The 20,787-nt window shown below is 35.4% G+C and overlaps 1 protein-coding gene across 1 annotated transcript in view; it reads right to left on the minus strand.

Moving 5' to 3' along the window:
• The window catches only part of rad51b (RAD51 paralog B), a 56,776-nt gene that overhangs the window by 18,576 nt on the left and 17,413 nt on the right, over positions 1-20,787 (minus strand). Inside the window, exons 3-4 of the mRNA XM_073816813.1 lie at positions 13,052-13,161; positions 6,595-6,673 (exon numbers count right to left, since the gene is read on the minus strand). Coding sequence (XP_073672914.1) covers positions 6,595-6,673; positions 13,052-13,161 — 189 coding nt within the window. The remainder of the gene's footprint in view (positions 1-6,594; positions 6,674-13,051; positions 13,162-20,787) is intronic.

The following is a 20,787-nucleotide window of genomic DNA, read 5'->3' on the forward strand; positions in this document are numbered from 1 at the left end:
ATTACGAGAATTAATTAGTATCAATTACGAGATTCAAGTTATAATATTCTGAGAGTATATTCTTGCCTTTTGCGCATGCAAATGGCCCCAATTGCACTGGGATATATTCCAAAGTTTCAGCTTTTCAAAATCTGTCAGTTTTATAGTGAAATACAAACAATATTTCTATTACAATTATGTGTTTTTCACGCTCTTTAATGTGGCATGACAGATTACTGTATTTGGCTCAGTTTAAGCGCATGCGAATCAGTAATCTATCCGATTACAATGAGACGTTCTGATGCTTTTTCACTTTTATATTGTGCTGTCCACTTGAAATAAAGAGGAAAAACACATTTTGAATTTGTATTTTGTGATAAAGCTGAGCTGTGTTATATTAAAAGCAACAAAGCACAAAATTATTGTGATTACTGGGTGGGTGGCTGGCGCACTACTAATAATGACTGGAAGACGTTTAACGTTATTTCCAATCATTTACTGTATTATACTGTAAATAAAACAGCTTGTGAATAGTCACTTATATACCACAGAAAAGACAACAATGTAACTTATGTTAATGAGTTTGAGTCCACTTCAACCTTTAGAATGTTTTATTGTTGTTTTTAATGAAATACATGTGAGCAATGAAAAATTGGTTGCAACAGACATTTTTGCAGAGTACACATTTCATGAAACAAATGTCTCATTGTATTTGAAAAGACTCCTGATTCACATCAATACAGCGATCTGTCTCGCCACATTAAAGAACTTGAAAAACACATTATTGCAAGGCACATTGTTTGTATTGTGCTATAAAGCTGACAGATTTTGAAAGCTGAGACTTTGTTTTATATTAAATGTACCAAAAGCACAAAGCTTATTGCTATTATTGGGCGGCTGGCACACTACAAACAGACCTAATGAATGCAGTCGAAGACATGAAATATATTTTCCAAGCATACTGTCCCTGTGAGTATAACACATGGTATGACTTCTGATAATAATCCCACATATATTCAAATAAATTGCGGTGGCCTGGTAACTCCCAGTCCGGGCCATTTGCATACGCATTTCAACTTTGTTCTCGAAACATTTCGACTTTGTTCTCTAAATATTTTTGAATTTGTTCTAGTAATAATTTGAATTTATTCTCGAAACATTTTGACTTTATTCTCGTAATATAATTTTATTCTCAAAACATTTTGACTTTATTCTTGAAACATTTCGACTTTATTCTAGAAACATTTCGACTTTATTCTAGAAACATTTCAACTTTATTCTAGAAACATTTTTGACTTTGTTCTAGTAATATTTTGACTTTATTCTCGAAATGTCGATTTTATTCTCGAAACATTTCGACTTAATTCTCTAAACATTTCAAATGTTTCGAGAATTAAGTCGAAATGTTTCGAGAATATTTTGACTTTATTCTAGAAACATTTCGACTTTGTTCTCGAAACATTTTGACTTTGTTCTCGAAATATTTTTGACTTTGTTCTAGTAATCTTTTGACTTTATTTTCAAAATGACAATTTTATTCTCAAAACATTTCGACTTAATTCTCAAAACATTTTGAATTTATTCTTGAAACATTTTGACTTTATTCCTAAAACATTTAAACTTTATTCTCGAAATTTCTATTTTATTCTCGAAACATTTTGACTTTGTTCTCGAAATATTTTAACTGTATTCTTGAAATATTTTAACTGTATTCTTGAAACATTTCGACTTTATTCTCGAAACATTTTGACTTTATTCTCGAAACATTTTGACTTTATTCTCGAAACATTTCGACTTTATTCTCGAAACATTTTGACTTTATTCTCGAAACATTTCGACTTTATTCTCGAAACATTTCGACTTTATTCTCGAAACATTTCGACCTTATTCTCAAAACATTTCGACCTTATTCTCGAAACATTTCGACCTTATTCTCGAAACATTTCGACTTTGTTCTCAAAATATTTCGACTTTGTTCTCTAAACATTTTAACTTATTTTCGAAACTTTTTGCCTTTATTCTATAAACATTTTGACTTTATTCACAAAATATTTCGACTTTATTCTCATAATATTGACTTTATTCTGGATACATTTAGACTATTCTTGAAATTTCAACTTTATTCTCAATTTTTTTTTATATATTACTTTAATCTCTTAATTTTAGACTTTTTTTTTACTTGGCACAAAATAACTTTTCTATTTTAATATATTTTAACATTTTATTTAATGATCAAAATCTATTTATGTTTTACTCCAGTTTTCAGTGTCACATAATCCTTCAGAAATTATTCTAATATGCAGAAATAAATGTTGAAAAGTTTTTTAAAGTTTAATTCTTTTTTTAGATTACTTGATAAATTTAAAGTTTATTTAAAATTTAAATGTTTTATAAATTGTTTTTACTGTAACATTTGATCAATATAATGTTTTTTTTTGTACAAATCTTACTGACTCTAAATATTTCAACACTAGTGCATCTAATATGGGAAATGTGACAAATGCTGAAAACTGTTCATGTCTTCACATTCTTTGATAAATTCTGATGTAAAAGGTTTTGTTTCCTGTCAGGAACTTTAAATCTTACACTTATTGGAAAGTTAAATGCTGAGATTAATTATAACCATCTAACTTCCTGCAAAATCACACAAAAATGCCTCATGACATTTGTGGAAAAGGAAGTTACACAACATGGAGGGATGACAGCAATACAGAATGAGTTAAAAGTAGTGAGATCATTTATCGAGATGAGGCAGCATTGACTGGTACGGTACAGTATGTCATGATAAACAATAAAAGTTTAAGGGCCAAAATATTTATTCTCAGACCATGTTTTTCCATAGTTTCTAAATAAGAGACATCTTGTGTTTTTAAGCAGTGGTGTCATGTTGTGTCCAATTGTTTTGAACACAAGAATTACTCACAATAATATTTGTTTTATTTAGCAAGGATGCATTAAATTGATCAAGCATGACATAAAAGACTTGGTTACAATTTTTTTTTAATCAATGCAAAACTAAAAGAAAAAAGTAGTTATTTTAAATGATAAAACATATTTTTTTTTAAATGACTGTTTTTACTGTATTTTTTGATCAAACAAATGTATCCTTGGTGAGCATAAGATACTTACATCATATATGTCACAGCTGGATGAAGAGGTTTTGGTTTAGTTATATACTAGGAAGTTGAGGTTTCTATTATTTCAGTTATTTGCATTTGGATTTTTGGCATCACCCATACACCAGTAACCAACAATAATTATTTCTGGATTAAAGTGAAGTACAGAGACGTGTTGGGATCAAATATTGGCAGGAAGTGTTAGTGTATGCATGTGCGATTGACTTGAGGACATTGTGTAAAGAGCTCAGAAAGAAGTGTGTGAATAGAGTTTCAAAGGCCTTTTCTCATATAGGGGCTTTATTTGAAGCTGGCAGGCCTTGCGCGCCACACATCAAAGATGCACTTGTTGAGAGAGAGAAAGAGAGAGAGACTGATTAACACAACTGATGCAGAGAGCCAGACCACAGCAAAACTATTCAATAGCTGGATTGAACTGGACACACATAAGACTCTCTCACTCTCTGACACAAAGACACACAACCACACAAACACAGAAGCTCTGTCAGCAAAATACAGAAATAGAGAATTGCTTAGACGTAGTGATGCATAAAAAGTCAAAATTCTTGTCACAATTGAAAATTCAGGACACGCTGGAACAAAAAAATTGAAGCAAAAACAATTATATTAAGTTAGACTTTTGTTTGGAATATCAAAGCAAATTCTAAATAATAGATTCCAAGCTCTCCACTATGGCCAAGACCAAAGAGCTGTCCAGGGATGTCAGGGACAAGTTTGTAGACCTACACAAGGCTGGAATGGGCTACAAGACCGTCGCCAAGCATCTTGGTGAGAAGGTGACAACAGTTGAAAGAAAAGAAATGAAAAATAACTGTCAATCTCCCTCAGTCTGGGGGCTCCATGCAAGATTTCACCTTGTGGAGTTTCAATGATTATGAGAACGGTGAGGAATCAGCCCAGAACTACAATGGAGGATCTTGTCAATGATCTCAAGGCAGCTGGGACCATAGTTACCAAGGAAACAACTGGTAACACACTACACCGTGAAGAACTGAAAACCTGCAATGCCCGCAAGGTCCCCCTGATCAAGAAAGCACATGTACATGCCCGTCTGAACTTTGCCAGTAAACATCTGAATGATTCAGAGGAGAAATGGGTGAAAGTCTTGTGGTCAGAAGAGAACAAAATCAAGCTCTTTGGCATCAACTCAACGTGTTTGGAAGAGAAGGAATGCTGCATATGACCCCAAGAACATCAAACATGGAGGTGGAAACATGCTTTGGGGTTGTTTTTCTGCTAAGGGGACGGGACAACTGCACTGCATCAAAGGGACGATGGATGGGGGCCATGTACCATCAGGGCCAGGGAATTGAAGCCTGCCAGGGCATTGAAAATGGGTCGTGGATGGGTATGACCCAAAACACATAGCCAAGGCAACAAAGGAGTGGCTCAAGAAGAAGAACATTAAGGTCCTGGAGTGGCCTAGCCAGTCTCCAGACCTTAATCCCATAGAAGATCTGTGGAGGGACCTGAAGGTTTGAGTTGCCAAACATCAGCCTTGAAACCTTAATAACTTGGAGAGGATCTGCAAAGAGGAGTGGGACAAAATCTTTCCTGAGATGTGTGCAAACCTGGTGGCCTACTACTAGAAACGTCTTACCTATGTGATTGCCTACAAGGGTTTTGCGAACTTATTATTACTTATTACTTAAAATACTATTAATTACTGTAAAATACAATTATAGACTGATTATTTCTTTGTCAGTGGGTAAACGTACAAAATCAGCAGTGGGTCAAATCATTTTTGTGATGCAAAGCTGGATTTTCACCATCATTACTTTAGTATTCGGTGTCACACGATCCTTCAGAACTCATTCTAATATACTGATTTATTATCAGTGCTGGCATTTATTTAAAATATAATTTTTTTTAACAATATACTCAACTGCTCAAAAGTTTGGAGTCAGTACATTTTTATTCTTTTTCTTTTTGAAAGAAATGAATACTCTCTTTCGCAAGGATGTGTTACATTGATAAAAAGCGACAGCAAAGATTTATATTGTTAGAAAAGACTTATAATTTTGAATAAATGCTGGTCTTTTAAAACGTTTTATTCATCAAAGAATCCTGATAAAAGTATCATAGCATCCAAAACAGTATTTGGTAGCACAACTGTTGCCAACATACATGATTCTAATATTAAATCAGCCTATTAGAATGATTTCTGAAAGATCATGTGAGACTGGAGAGTAATGACTGGTGAATATTCAGCACTGCATCACCGGAAAAAAATATGTTTTAATGTATATTAAAATAGAAACCCTTATTTTATATTGGGTATTTTTATTTAGATGTATAGATATTCATATTTTTTTCTCCCTTCTACTTGCAGCAAGTTCTCTAGCAACAAAGTTTCACTGACTGACTTTATGCTGTATATCCAATTAACTGACTAAAATAATTAACAAATTAACAGATTATCAGAATAGCTGTTAATTGCACGTCTAAACGGTTTTATTTTACACTACAAATCAATTTCCCACACAAAATCGACAACATCTCTCTAAACAAAAGCACCGAATGTGCTAATTTAGTACTTGCTTCCTCTAACAAAACCCAACAAAAACAAGAACAAGCTCCTGAATGTGAGCTCATATCAGCCGTGGCACAGGCATTAACAGGAAGTGTGAGCTGTTCGACTATTCTTTGTTATTAAATTATGCTGAACTGATACCACTGATATCAATCATAGCTTTTTGTAAAAATGCATGCACAAATGACTTCGATTCCAAACCCCAAAACGAACTCGAGTACATTAAGGTGCATTACTTTTGAATTCTCTTGCAAGCGCTGTTAACAATCCACCACATATACACCACCATAAACCTCTGCCCAAAAAGCCAAAACATTCCCACAGTGTTTGTCCTCTGATATCCTGTTTCCCATTAAAGTTTTGTGGTGTTGGGGAATCCACACAAACCGCCACGAGGTAAGCTGTGAAGCCCACGGATGAATTCAAATGGTCCTGACAGGACAGCCAGAGGTCCTGGATGTTAAAATGCAGTGGGCAGAACCACACGCACAAATGAGTGCATTTGTGTTATTAGCTTTTTTCAAACCAACCGTGGTGTTTTTTTTATGATTCAGATTACTGACACTCAGTAAAAAACAAAGTGTGACTTTCAGTTACTAAAAACTAGATTAGCCTGCAACAACTGAAAACTTGCGTGACTAAAACAAAACTAAACCTGAAGAGATATTATACATCTAATTTTAAGTACAACCTGGATCAGTAAAAAATCCCTTGAACAATTTAATATGCTGATTTAACGTCACCTATTCAGTTCCTGTGTGATATCATGATTACTTCTTCTGAATCATTTTCATTTCCACTGGTACTTAAACATGTACTTGCCTGCCTTACACCGTTGTCATGTTTTAGAATGAAATGCTGTGATTATTTCAGGAGATTACATAGGCATGAGTTCACGAGGTTTAGTTTTGTCAGTATGCTGTCTGTCTAGTACTGTACACTCACCCTCAAGACGGATGCCCTCTCTCTGAACGGTGTAGCTCAGGACGGCAAAAGGGGCCACGGGTGACTTGGCTATGACAATCTAAAACAAGAGACAAGAAGAGTTTCAGAATGAGTAAGAGAAGGGCTGTGTGTCACTGCAAGGCCACAATGCCAATGCAAGGCCAGTTTTAAAAGCTAATTAGGGTATATATAAATATTTTTGTGAATATTCATATATTGCATTCAGTACAAATGTGATAATGTGAAATATTATACATCAAAATTAAATAAGATAAACATTTATTCTTGTGATGGCAAAGATAAATTTTGTTTATTAGGATACCTTTGAAAGAAGAAAAAGTCTCGCACCAGGGCTGCATTTATCAAAAATAGCCATATTGTGAAATATTATTACAATTTAAAATGTTAATGTTTTTTTTAATTTTTACTTAATGTGAATCATTTCTGTGATGCAAAGCTGATTTTTTTTTTTCATTATTACTTATATTAAACTGCTGATTTGCTGCTCAAGAAACATTTTCATTTCATCAATGTTTTTGTGGATTTTTTTATTAATCAAAAATACATTGTATGGGTCAAAATTATCGATTTTTCTTTTATGCTAAAAATTATTAGGATATTAAGTAAAGATCATATTCCAAGAACATATTTTGTAAATTTCCTACTGTAAATATATCAAAACTTATTTTTTGTTTTGTATTTTGCATTGTTAAGAACTTCATTTGGACAACTTTAAAGGTGATTTTCTTAATATTTAGATTTTTTTGCACCCTCAGATTTTCAAATAGTTGTATCTCGGGCCAAATATTTTCTCTTATATTTCTCTCTTTTTTTTTTTGATGAATAAAAGAAAAAGATTTTTTTGCATTATTACTTCATTAGTCTTCAGTGTCACATGATCCTTCAGAAATCATTATAATATGCTGATTTGCTGCTCAAGAAATTTTTTTTATTCTTTAATATTTTTGTGGATTTGTTTATTTTATTTTTTGTTTCTTTTTGATGAATAAAAGTTCAAAAGAAAAATATTTTATAAAAAACATTTGAAATATTTTTATAGCAATATAAAAGTGTTTACTGATCAATTTAATGCAACCCTACTGAATAACTATAAATTATAAAAAAAAAAGACACACAGACACACAAAGACCCCTAATGAAGGTAATTTAAAAAGCGTTTTAAAATATTTAAAAAATAATAATATAAAAATAGATTTATTTTAACATATATTAAAATTTAATTTATTCTTGTGATGGCAAAGCTAAATTTTGGCTATTATAACTTTGAAAACAAAGAAAAAAACTCTCACCAGGGCTGCATTTAAGCATAAAAACAATAAGTGTAATACTTCTTTAAATTGTTGATTTTACAAAAAATATTTAAAAGTTTTATGTTTAATTTAATAGCATTTTTGTTTTAGTTTTTCTGAGCAAAAAAATAAATACCACACTTTTTCCCAGTTTACAGAAGACACCCAGTAAAATGTCACTCAGTGTAACAGTCTTGTCAGGCATATTTTTCAAATCAATTTATGACATATTAAAAGACAAATTACTTTCAACTCAAATACTAATTAGCTGTAATCCTAGAGATGAGTAAATATTTTTTTACTCATTTAAAACAATCAATTTTAAAATGCACTTATTCTTTTATATATTTTAATATGTTCAAGTCAGAATAAGCATGATGTTTGAATTTTTCCATAAATACCGTTACACTGAATGACAATGTAACATTACTTCAACCAAATTTTGACATTGTATTCTCCAAAAATGCATTTGAAATGGTTAAAAGTACACACTTTACACTTTAATGTGCTTTCTATGGACAGAAAATCACTTTTGTAAATTTCTTTTAAAGTCTTGGACCCATGTACAAGTCAGAAGACAACTGTTTTCCTCCTACTTATTTTATTTACTTATTTATAATCATAATGTCTAAGAATATTTAAGCAAATTCGAAATAATATCATATATTTCTAAGTAATCACACTTACACTCACTCTTCCTTTAGGTGAATACTAATATAACATCTACAGTAGGTTCAACATTTAAAATATTAGATAATATTTGTTAAATATTGCAAAAATATCTGTAAATTATTGATACAAGAAGTGTACATCAAAGGATTTTATGTACTTATTTATAGAGGTCGACCGATATTGGTTTTTACCGATACCGATAGCTAGGTTGGACCACACTGGCCGATACCGATTAATTAACCGATAGTTTTTGAAAATGGATATTGAACGGCAACTAAAATAGTGCTCTATTTAAAATAAATACTAAACCATACATTGTAAATGAATAAAAAATATTAATATTAATTATATATTGATCATTAAAGTTATTTCATAGTTCATTAATGTTAACAAAATAAACTTCAAAATTTAACAATATTACAGTAAATGTTGAAATTAACAGACTCTAACAAGGAACAACACTTTCATCAATCTTAGTTGATGTTACAGTACAAATGGGCTCATTGTAAAGGGGTGGGAACCTTTACATTTTAACAATATGTAAAATTGCAGGTTTTATGCTTTTTGTTTATATTTGGAATCTCTGTATGTCAGTAGGCCTACTGCCATCTTAAAATTAATATTCAATTTAATTACGATTTTTAATATCAACTAAATATAACCATGCGTCACAGTTTTCAATATTACTGCACATGGCTACATTTTCATTTACATTTTATATCAAATTGATTTTTCCATTATATAGGCAGGCTACTTTTTTAAACAATTACTTATTTAAAATAAGTGTTCTTTTTTCTTTATCATTTGATAATAACTGATGAGATCGTAGACAGTAGCTTCTTTAACAGTCTTTTTTAAAACGAATGCACCGATCTATTTCGATATATCAGATTTTTTTGTCCTGCTCTGAAAACATAACTGACTGTGTGTACTGTACATCAGTTTCGTATAAAAGTATTGTAAAATGCAAGTGCATTTAACCGCATCCGCAATCGAGGTTTTTAGGACGAACAAACCCAAAGCACAAGTGAAAGTCTGTCAGTGCGCGAGTTTAGAGCATCTAATAGTAGCCTACTGCATTACAAACGGCAGAAATGAAGGCATATGTGAAGTAAAAAACTGCCGTTGAAAGCTCACACTGTCAAACAATGCACACATAGCTCACAGTGCAAATCCTGTGCAATGAAGCCCGCCGCGTCTTAATCCGCGCGCACGTGCCATATGCGGGAAAACACAAGCTCATTGAAGAGAGGATCGCGATGCATCGGAGAATCCATTTTTTTACCCACCCTTAATGAAACCGGACAAAAGTGCAACGCTGCGTTGCGCGGATAACTTGCAGGTATCAAACACACACAGGACACGTCGTGTAGTTTAAACAGAAATCTAAAACAGTTCATTTAATCACCAAACGGGCAAATGTTTACTTCAAGAATGATCAAAAATGCGGCAAAGGTTAGTTTAAAGAACAGATCAAACGGAAAGAGAAAGTGCGATCTATATCGTTAATTGCAGCCATTTCAGAAATAATTTCTTTTCTGTTTTACATTTCTGTTTAAATATTATTTGTTTTATTTCAGTTTAATATGTTAATTACGAAAGAAGTTTGTGTAATTTGTAATAAAGGACGTGGTATGAATTAGACGGCAATACGCCTGGAGAATTGGAGAGGGTCAGACACAATTTTTGACCACTTCGTACGTTTTTATTTGTGTAAAATCCCTTCTTAAACGAATTTCGTTTTGTATCATTTTTATCTTTATTTTTAATAGATATTTTTGTTGATCACTTATTAAAATAAAATAAGAACAGGAAAATGACATTGTAAAATTAAGTGCGTATAACTACCATGCTTCCGCTGCCTGACGAAAAGGCTAAAACATAAATTATAGCTCTATATGAAGCATACAGACATTATTAGAGCTACAGAAATAAAAAAATATTTTGCTTAAATGCACAATACTCAATCTTCCAGCCCTGGGTCAAGTCTTTATGAACATTAACAATGATTTGGGACAGATCTGTAATATAAAACTATGGCGCGCTGTTACTCGGCAGGATTCTGTCGGCTGAATGAACACAGTTTGCTTTCTCATGTCACGTCTTTAAATCTGCAATTTTGCTGGCTAAGAATATGACCAGCTAGATATAAACCAATAAAAATATAGGATAACAATCCTGACATTAAACATTAGTCTGGGGCTTAACCTCTCATACTCAATGACAGCGGAGCGGAGCGTTAGCTGCTTCAGCAGAGAACGCAACCCGGAAAAACTATCGGCAAGGATTTTTGCCGATAACCGATAGTTCGGCCAATCAACTATCGGTGCCGATTAATCGGCAAAACCGATACATCGGTCGACCTCTACTTATTTACAATAATAATACCACATATACAAACAAACAAATAAATATTTAATTTCGAAGAAGTATATACTTTTTTATTTAGCTTGGATACATTTAGTTAATCAAAAATGTATATTGTTATAAAAAAATATTTTAAACTCTTTAAACCTTCTATTTCTCAAAGAATTCTGAAAAAAAAAAAAATACTATATCACAGTGTCTGCAGCACAACTGTTAAATAAATTTATCTGGAACAGCATGATTTATGAAGGATCGTGTGACACTGAAGAAAACTTTGCCATTACAGAATTTTTTTATTTTTGAAAATGTATTAAAATAGAAACTGTATTTATATTTCATAATGTTGTTTTACTTTTTCGATCAAAGAGACTTAAAAAACAAACAAACAAACAAACAAACAAACAAACAAACAAAAAAGAAAGTTTTAAAGTAAAAATAAAAAAATAAAAATAGATTTACTTATTTATAATAAAAATATTAAATAATAATAGCTACAATTATTTTTACGTAGACTAAATTAACAACCCCAATAATAATTCTTGGATTTCCGTTTTTCACATGACTGAACTCTTTCTCCTTAGGCAACAAATAAAGCTATTTATGTGGCTGCTACGTCAATGGGCATAAAGGCAAGCAAAGAATCCTGGAAAACAGCCTTTAGGAAAGCAGCAGCATTGGGTTACCAGACTCAGCAGAGTCTGGCGGCAACCTGCGTCACTTCTGATTAGAGATTCTTGAGAATCGACATGACTCTTTTTGTCATCAGCTTCTAATACCGAAACCCTGCACTGGGGTGTGGCATGTTCAAAATGAGACACCTTAGTTAAAAACTAACTCATCAAAACTCAAAAGAGGAAATGGGCGCGAGATGAAGGGCCCAACTGTCTGCTAACTGTTGCGTAAACACTCGTCGGAAATGATTCAGACTCCCAAACATAAGTAAACAAATGAAGCTTTTGTGACTTCTGCTTAATGACTGCGGTATTCCTTGGGACTTTATGAAACGCATTTCTGTCTCAAGTTATCCATCCACAGACAGCAAGCCTTGCTCTAGGCTTATTTGTATAAAATTAAACTGCCGCATTTGTAGGGATATCTGGTTACCTGTGGTTAAGAATGAGTTAGTTTTTACAAACCTGCTGCCAGTTGCTTTGTGTAAATGCGGTTCCTGACTGATGTGCTTTGACACAGCTTTCTGGTCACCCAAACTAACCCAGTTCTCTTTACTTTGAGCCATACGCACATCTTTCACGTAAGGAAATCATATGACTTTACCTCTAATGGATAAATTCCTCAGTAAATGGCTGAAAAGCAGGGAGTTTCTGAGGGTTTTTTCAGGGTTGCTAAAGTGGCTTCAGTGCCAGATCCACTGAACCGCACAAAAGAGCCAAGCACCATTGCCTTCCTTGTGTACCAGCAGTTTTGGACCACTGCCTCTCCATCAGTGCGTTTTTCTTTAGGTGGGAGCTCAGTCGGAAAAGAGAAAAACAAAGTCCTCAGGGCTCTGAGGATGTAGGGGCAATGAGGTATGCCATCATTTGACAGGATGAAAACAAGTAGTGCAGGCCTAAACAATGAGAGGGCTGGTGGAGTAAGCAATTTTCTTTCTTTTTAAGCTTGTCTTAAAGATGAAATCACCAGACAAGAGCAGTTTTACTCTCTGTACTGACATATTTTCTAGAAGCAGGAAGTTTAGGTCGAAAAGCTCCCATCTCATTTTCTCCTCCAACTTAAAAATCGTCCTACATCGCTGCAAAAGTACAGACTCAGTGTTTACAAAGTGAACATCCAAAAAAGGTCAAACGCCCCTTACTAAAAGAGGTAAAACAGCGATGTAGGATGATTTTAGGAGGATGTTGGAGGAGAAAATAAGAATGGGAGTTTTTCGACATACCCTAACTGTCATAAACAGGAATACACAAAATTCTTGCAGAGCTAGATTGTAGCAAAAACCAAAAAAAAAAAAAAAAAAAAAAGTAGAAAAGCTACATATTTTAAACGTGTATATCTACTAAACATTTTCATTAACTGGTTAGGTAATGAATGTAGTCTGCTTTTCGGATACTCAAAGTTTTGATATTTCACACAAAAGAGTAATGAAGTGTTTACCTGTCTTCGTTCTGCGTCCTGGTACTGGACGATGAGGCGTGTGTTAACGCTGTGACTCCATGTGTTTCCCAATGCCGCTGTCACAAACCCAGAGTCCTCCTCTGTAGATACTGAAGGCCCCAAAAAAACAAAACAAATTTCATATAGTCAGGGTCTGAACTTAAAGGGATAGTTTACCTAAAAATGAAAATTACCCCATGATTTACTCATCCTAGGCGTATATGACTTTCATCTTTTAGATGAATACAATCAGAGACATTTAAAAAAAAAAATGTCCTGGCTCTTCCAAGGTTTATAATAGCAGTGAATGGGTGTTGAGATTTTGAAGTCCAATAAAGTCCAATAAAGTCCATCCATCCATCATAAAAAGTGCTCCACAAAGCTCTGGGGGGTTAATAAAGGCCTTCTGAATTGAACCGATGTGTTTGTGTAAGAAAAATATCCATACTTAAAACTTTATATAACGTAATCGCTAACGCTAGAGTGGTGTTCCAGCAGATGACATAGGATGTAGGCATAGTGTAAGCTCCAGTGAGAATATGTTAGTCTCGCAAGATAAAGTTTTAAATATGGTTATTTTTTTACACGCATGGATTGGCTTCAGAAGGCCTTTATTAACCCCCCGGAGCCATGTGGAGTACTTATTATGATGGATGGATGCACTTTATTGCACTTCAAAACCTTAACAGCCATTCACGGCCATTACAGAGATTGGAAGAGCCAGATCAATTTTTAATATAACTCTGATTGTATTCATCTGAAAGAAGAAAGTCATATACACCTAGGATGGCTTGAGGGTAAATCATGGGGTAATTTTATTTTTGGGTGAACTGTCCTTTTAACATGTGTGCCAAATTAAGAGTACAAAAATAAATAATAATAATTAAATTAAAAAAAAAATAATTATTGTAGCTGGCCAATTAGCCAGTTGCTTTATTAGAACTTGCAAGATTGTTTAAACCAAATTGTAATGATAATCATCAAAAGCCACCTGTCCACAGAAGCAATCAATCAATTAGATTCCAAACCAAATAGCTGTCCAAGGATGTCAGGGAGAAGATTGTAGACCTACACAAGGCTGGAATGGGTTACAAGACCATCGGCAAGCAGCTTGGTGAGAAGGTGACAACAGTTAATGTGATTATTCGCAAATTGAAGAAACACAAAATAACTGTCAATCTCCTTCTGTCTGAGGTTCAATGAATGATCTCACCTCGTGGAGGACAACGGTGAGGAATCAGCCCAAAACTACACGGGAGGATCTTGTCAATGATCTCATAGCAGCTGGGACCATAGTCACCAAGAAAACAATTGGTAACACACTATACCATGAATGACTGAAATCCTGCAGCACCTCCCTGCTCCAGAAAACACATGTACAGGCCCGTCTGAAGTTTGCTAGTGAACATCTGAATGATTCAGAGGAGAAGAAAGTGTTGTGGTCAGATGAGACTCTTTTTTGATTGAGCTCTTGAGCATCAACCCAACTCGCCGTGTTTGGTGAAGGAGGAATGCTGCCTATGACCCCAAGAAAACCATCCCTACGTCAAAAATGGAGGTGGAAACATAATACTTGTACCATCAAATCTTGGGTGAGAACCTCCTTCCCTCAGCCAGGGCACTGAAAATGGGTTGTGGATGGGTATTCCAGCATGACAATGAACCAAAACACATGGCCAAGGCAACAAAGGAGTGGCTCAAGAAGAAGCACATTAAGGTCCTGGAGTGGCCTAGCCAGTCTCCAGACCTTAATTCCATAGAAAATCAGTGGAGGGAGCTGAAGGTTGAGTTCGAAAAGTCAGCCTCAAAACCTTAATGACTAATGAGAAGTGGGAAAAAAACCTTCCTGAGATGTGTGCAAACCTGGTAGCCAAGAAACGTCTGACCTCTGTGATTGCCAGCAAGGGCTTTGCCAGCAAGTACTAAACAATGTTTTGCAAAGGGGTCAAATACTTTTAAATTTTTTATGTTTCTGAAAGAAGTCTTTTATGCTCACCAGTGCTACATTTATTTAATCAAATAATTAAAACAGAAATATAATGTTAATTTAATGATTTGCTGCTCAAGAAACATTATTATTACATATCAGCTGTGCTACGTAATATTTTGTGGAATTGTGAAATATTTAATACAGTTTTATAATTAGATATAAATGTTTACGACTGGTACTTTTCCTCATTTTACCCGCCACTAGGAGATTAATTTTGGACTACAGCTGCTTCGACATATTGCTCCATTTCCCAATTGCCATAACTCACTCATCCACTGTGAATCATTTGGAGCCATTGAGTCATTATTGTGGTTTAAGGACTGAGTGCAGAGCAGATGATAAGCGCGAGAAACAATGGAAACGCTTTTTTAGGTCAGACACCTGAGGAAGTCACCAATGTTACTATTGACAACACTCATCCGGGTCTTCTTCGAACTGCTATGTAAACACACCTGCATGTTTTTGTTCGCCTGCTGTGCCACAACCAGAAACAGTCAGGGCCTCTGAGGTCACGGTCTGAGAGTCTTTCTCATGATTCTTTGTTGTGTAACATTTAAGCACCACGTTGTAATCTGACAATACCATTCACAACTGTCACATCAGCAACTCTCACTTCCTCAAAACATTTCCTGTGGAAAGTCGATTGCGGGAGAAACCTGAAAAGGCTGGCACGGCATGTCAGTGAACTGGATGCCTGGAAGGCCCCTCCTCTCAAAAAACAACATCCTCAAAAAACCTGAAAAATCTGGAAACAATAGGCGACCACTTTACAGCCCCAGATCGGTTTGGAGCTCTGTTTCACATCAACAGATAAAAAGGGCTACTTTACTAAACAGTGCCACTTTTCACACAGAATTTCGCCACAAAAATCACGCTTTATTTACTAAACACACGCAAGCCTGCTTAACCAGGTGCTTAAAAGACTGAAATAGCACTGCACTGAGTACTTTAAATTAAACTGACATCATTCTTTTTGGAGAAAAACAAGTTGAATTTTGTTTAAATTACTCAAACCGCTCATTTGGTGTATGTCAAATTGGCGCTACTTTAAAGAGATCATTTAACCAAAAATGAAAAGTTTGGTTATCATTAACTCACCCTAATGTCGTTCCATACCTGTAAGACTTTTGTATTTTTAATGAAAGCTGAGAGATTTCAGCATTTCCACTGAAAGCCTATTTCACCAAGAACTTGACGCTTCAAAAGGTTCATAAAAATCTGTGAAAAAGTCATTCATATAAATTGAGCAGTTTAAGTGGTATTCTAATATTTTTTATGAAATCTGAGAGCATTCTGACCCTGCATAGACACCAGTGTAACTGACACGTTCAAGGCCCAGACAGGTAGTAAGGGCATTGTTAAAATAGTCCATGTGACATCAGTGGTTCAACCATAATGGTATGAAGCTACGAGAATACTTTTTGTGCACAAAAAAGATACAAAACAAACAACTTTATTCAACAATTTCTTCTCTTCCATGTCAGCAGCACCACACTTATGTGCTGTGGTACTCTTGTGAACATGCATCAAAGACTTACGGTTGAACCACTGATGTCACATGGACTAACAATGTCCTTACTACTTCTCTTGAACGTGTCAATTGCATTCCTGTCTATGTAGGGTCAAAAAGCTCACAGATTTCACTGAAAATATCTTAATTTGTGTTCTGAAGATGAACAAAGATCTTACAGGTTTGGACATTAATTAATTAATTAATTATTGACAAAATTTTCATTTTTGGGTGAACTAACCCAAAATGTATCATGTGTAGACAGCAGGGTGAGTAAATCATGACAGTTTTCGGTTTTGGCTAAAATAACCCTTTAATGTGTCTAGTATCACATCTTCTGATGTGTATCTCTAGTATCTACATCTCTCTGATTTCACACGAAAGCAACTGCCACCATCTTACTAGTTATTGACTGTACGATTGAAGTAAAACTGACTTTGAAGGACTTTACTATTAAAGGGGTCCTATTATGCTTTTTCACTTTTTGAATTTTAGTCAGTGTGGGGTGCATATGTTTGGGCATAAAAAAACATCTACAAAGATACAAATCTCAAAATCCACTATATTTAGTTTTTTTTTTTTTTAATTCCTTTTCAAGAACTACAACGAACGGCTCCTTTGGACTACAGCGCTTGTTTTCTGGATGTTATGACGTCACAACGCTTCCATTAGAATATCATTCAAAATAAATCATGCCTACGGAAATTCGATTTGTTGGCAGGTGGGGAGGGACAAGGTGGGGGATTAGCCCCCACCAAATTTAGCAATGTAGCATAGACATTCTGGGATGCTTCAGCGAGCCGCAGGGCGGCTGGTATTAACGCAAACATTGACTTAAGTGGCCGTGATCTGCTCTAGTCGCCGTATCGGAGCCGTGCCGTTGACGTGTGCAGCATAGAGGGTCGAAACACATGCAGAGCCGCGGCTGATGTAAACACAAGCATTGACTAGAGTGATGATCATCGGTTGTCGTGCCGGAGCCACGCCGTAGACGTGTGCAGTGTGTGGTAAGAGATTTATTCATCATACAGTGTAGATAGCTTTACTCGCCTTATGCTGGAGCTGGTTTCAGAAATGTAAATAAGTAAATAAATTACCACAATAATGATAATATCATGTATCTGCGATTTTTCAGGCTGACGATAGGACCAACACTACTTTAGCATATTATTTACTCACCCTCCATGCATCCTAGGTGTATATGACTTCCTTCTTTCAGACGAATGCAATCTGAGTTATATTAAAAATTATCCTGGCACTCCCAAGCTTTAGAACAGCATAGACTGGTGTTTCTCTCCATCAGTCCAAAACAAGTCCAATAAAGTGCAACCATCCATAATAAAAAGTGCCTCAGGAGGGGTCAATAAAAGCCTCCTGTAGCGAAACCGATGTGTTTGTGTATAAAAACATGCATATTTAAAACGTAAGAATTACTTTAATCTAGCTTGCGCTAACAGTTGTACACAGAACATTCTGCTTTGGGAAGGGGCGTGGCAGGACTGAAAGTTGTTCGCCAATCGCAACGCAGTGAGACTGCTAACCAATCGCAACATTCGTTTTCCAAAAGGGCTGGCTTTCATAAAACCCGTAACTAATTGAGCTATTTGTGCCAGGCTAGGGAGAAATCTATTGTTAGTCAGCTGCAAATATGGTTTGACCCCAAAAAAATTCTAACAAAAGGTTTCTCAGTGGTTTACAGTAGTATCAGATGTACTTAAAAACATACTAAAAGTTTACCAAAGTTTGACTCCAAGAAAGGCCCCATTTTCAAAATGGCGGCCGTCAGGTCCTTAAAATGACCATTACTCCTTTGTATTCCTCTTAGACCAGGAATACTGGTGCCTGATACATGTTTTGGCCATGTAATATTTTAATTAGCATATTTGCATGATAGATACAGGTAAATTATAAAATTAAAATATAAATATCTAAATTAAAATGTTGTGGAAAAGTTAATTTATTTCAGTAATTCAACTCAAATTGTGAAGCTTGTGTATTAAAGGAGTCATCGGATGCCCATTTTCCACAAGTTCATATGATTCTTTAGGGTCTTAATGAAAAGTCTGTAATATACTTTGGTTAAAAATTCTCAATAGTAGTGTAAAAAAACACCCTTTTACCTTGTCAAAATCAGCTCTGCAAAATATCAGCTCATTTTATCGCATGGGCCCTTTAAATGCAAATGAGCTCTGCTCGCCCCACCCCTCTCTGCTGAGGGATTAGGAGCTGTAATGTTTACTTTAGCCGCGTTTAGCTGCATTTAGCCGTGTTTATCGGCAAAACTTGCCAACGAGCACATTATTAAGATTCACACGAACAGAGACGCATATGTAGATCGGGATCGGCGCTTTCCTTTTAAAAACGAAAGTAACGTTGTCCTCTACCTCTTAAGCAGCTCAGATGTTGGGAGCAAATGACTACTGCTATGTTCATTATTACATCCAACAACAGAACACCTCAATCGCTCAATTAGAGTCTTCCTCTGCACCTGATTCACACAATGGCGATCGGAGTCAGACTGTTTCAGCTCGGTGAGGGCGGGGCTAAGGTAAGACGCTCATGTCAATCTACTATCGTGGGAGTGGCCTCTGTTGGTGTTCCGTCACAACGACAAGAAGCTGAGAATGACCCAATTTTAAAAAGGGGATATTACTTTTAAAGATTAAAAAAATACCACTGGGTGGATTTTTGTCATTGTAGGGTGGTTGTGTACACAAACTGACAACACACATTAATGTTCAAACAAAATCTAAAAGTTAGTTTTGCATCTGATGACCCCTTTAATTAAATTCATTTCACACAGACTGAAGTAGTTTAAGTCTTTGGTTCTTTTAATCGTGATGATTTGGCTCACATTTAACAAAAACCCACCAATTCACTATCTCAACAAATTAGAATACGCTGACTTGCAAATCAGCTAATCAACTCAAAACACCTGCAAAGGTTTTCTGAGTCTTCAAAATGGTCTCTTAGTTTGGTTCACTAAGCTACACAATCATGGGGAAGACTGTTGATCTGAAAGTTGTCCAGAAGACAATCATTGACACCCTTCACAAGGAGGGTAAGCCACAAACATTCATTGCCAAAGAAACTGGCTGTTCACAGAGTGCTGTATCCAAGCATGTTAACAGAAAGTTAAGTGGAAGGAAAAAGTGTGGAAGAAAAAGATGCACAACCAACCGAGAGAACCGCAGCCTTGAGAGGCTTGTCAAGCAAAATTGATTCAAGAATTTGGGTGAATTTCACAAGGAATAGACTGGACTTGCGGCAAAGCACCAAGAGCCACCACACACAGACGTGTCAAGGAATTTGGCTACAGTTGACATATTCCTCTTGTTAAGCCACTCCTGAACCACAGACAACATCAGAGTCGTCCATGGGCCAAGGAGAAGAAGAAATGAACTGTTGCCCAGTGGTCCAAAGTCCTCTTTTCAGATGAGAGCAAGGTCCTGGAGTCCGGAGGAAGGGTGGAGAAGCTCATAGCCCAAGTTGCTTGAAGTCCAGTGTTAAGTTTCCACAGTCTGTGATGATTTGGGGTGCAAAGTCATCTGCTGGTGTTGGTCCACTGTATTTTTTTGAAAACCAAGTCACTGCACCCTTTTACCAAGAAATTTTAGAGCACTTCATGCTTTCTTCTGCTGACCAGCTTTTTAAAGATGCTGATTTCATTTTCCAACAGGATTTGGTACCTGTCCACACTGTCAAAAGCACCAAAAGTTGGTGAAATGACCATGGTGTTGGTGTGCTTGACTGGCCAGCAAACTCACCAGACCTGAACCCCATAGAGAATCTCTGGGGTATTGTCAAGAGGAAAACGAGAAACAAGAGACCAAAAAATGCAGATGAGCTGAAGGCCACTGTCAAAGAAACCTGGGCTTCCATACCACCTCAGCAGTGCCACAGACTGATCACTTCCATGCCACGCTGAATTGAGGCAGTAATTAAAGCAAAAGAAGTATTGAGTACATATACAGTAAATGGACATACTTTCCAGAAGGCCAACAATTCACTAAAAAGTTTTTTTTATTAGTCTTATGAAGTATTCTAATTTGTTGAGAGAGTGAATTGGTGGGTTTTTGTTAAATGTGAGGCAAATCATCACAATTAAAAGAACCAAAGACTTAAACTAGTTCACTCTGTGTGCAGTGAATTTATTTAATAGACAAGTTTCACAATTTAAGTTGAATTACTGAAATGAATGAACTTTTCCACAACATTCTAATTTATTGAGATGCA

This window comes from Garra rufa, chromosome 13 (genome assembly GCF_049309525.1).
Source record: "Garra rufa chromosome 13, GarRuf1.0, whole genome shotgun sequence".
Lineage (NCBI taxonomy): Eukaryota > Metazoa > Chordata > Actinopteri > Cypriniformes > Cyprinidae > Garra > Garra rufa.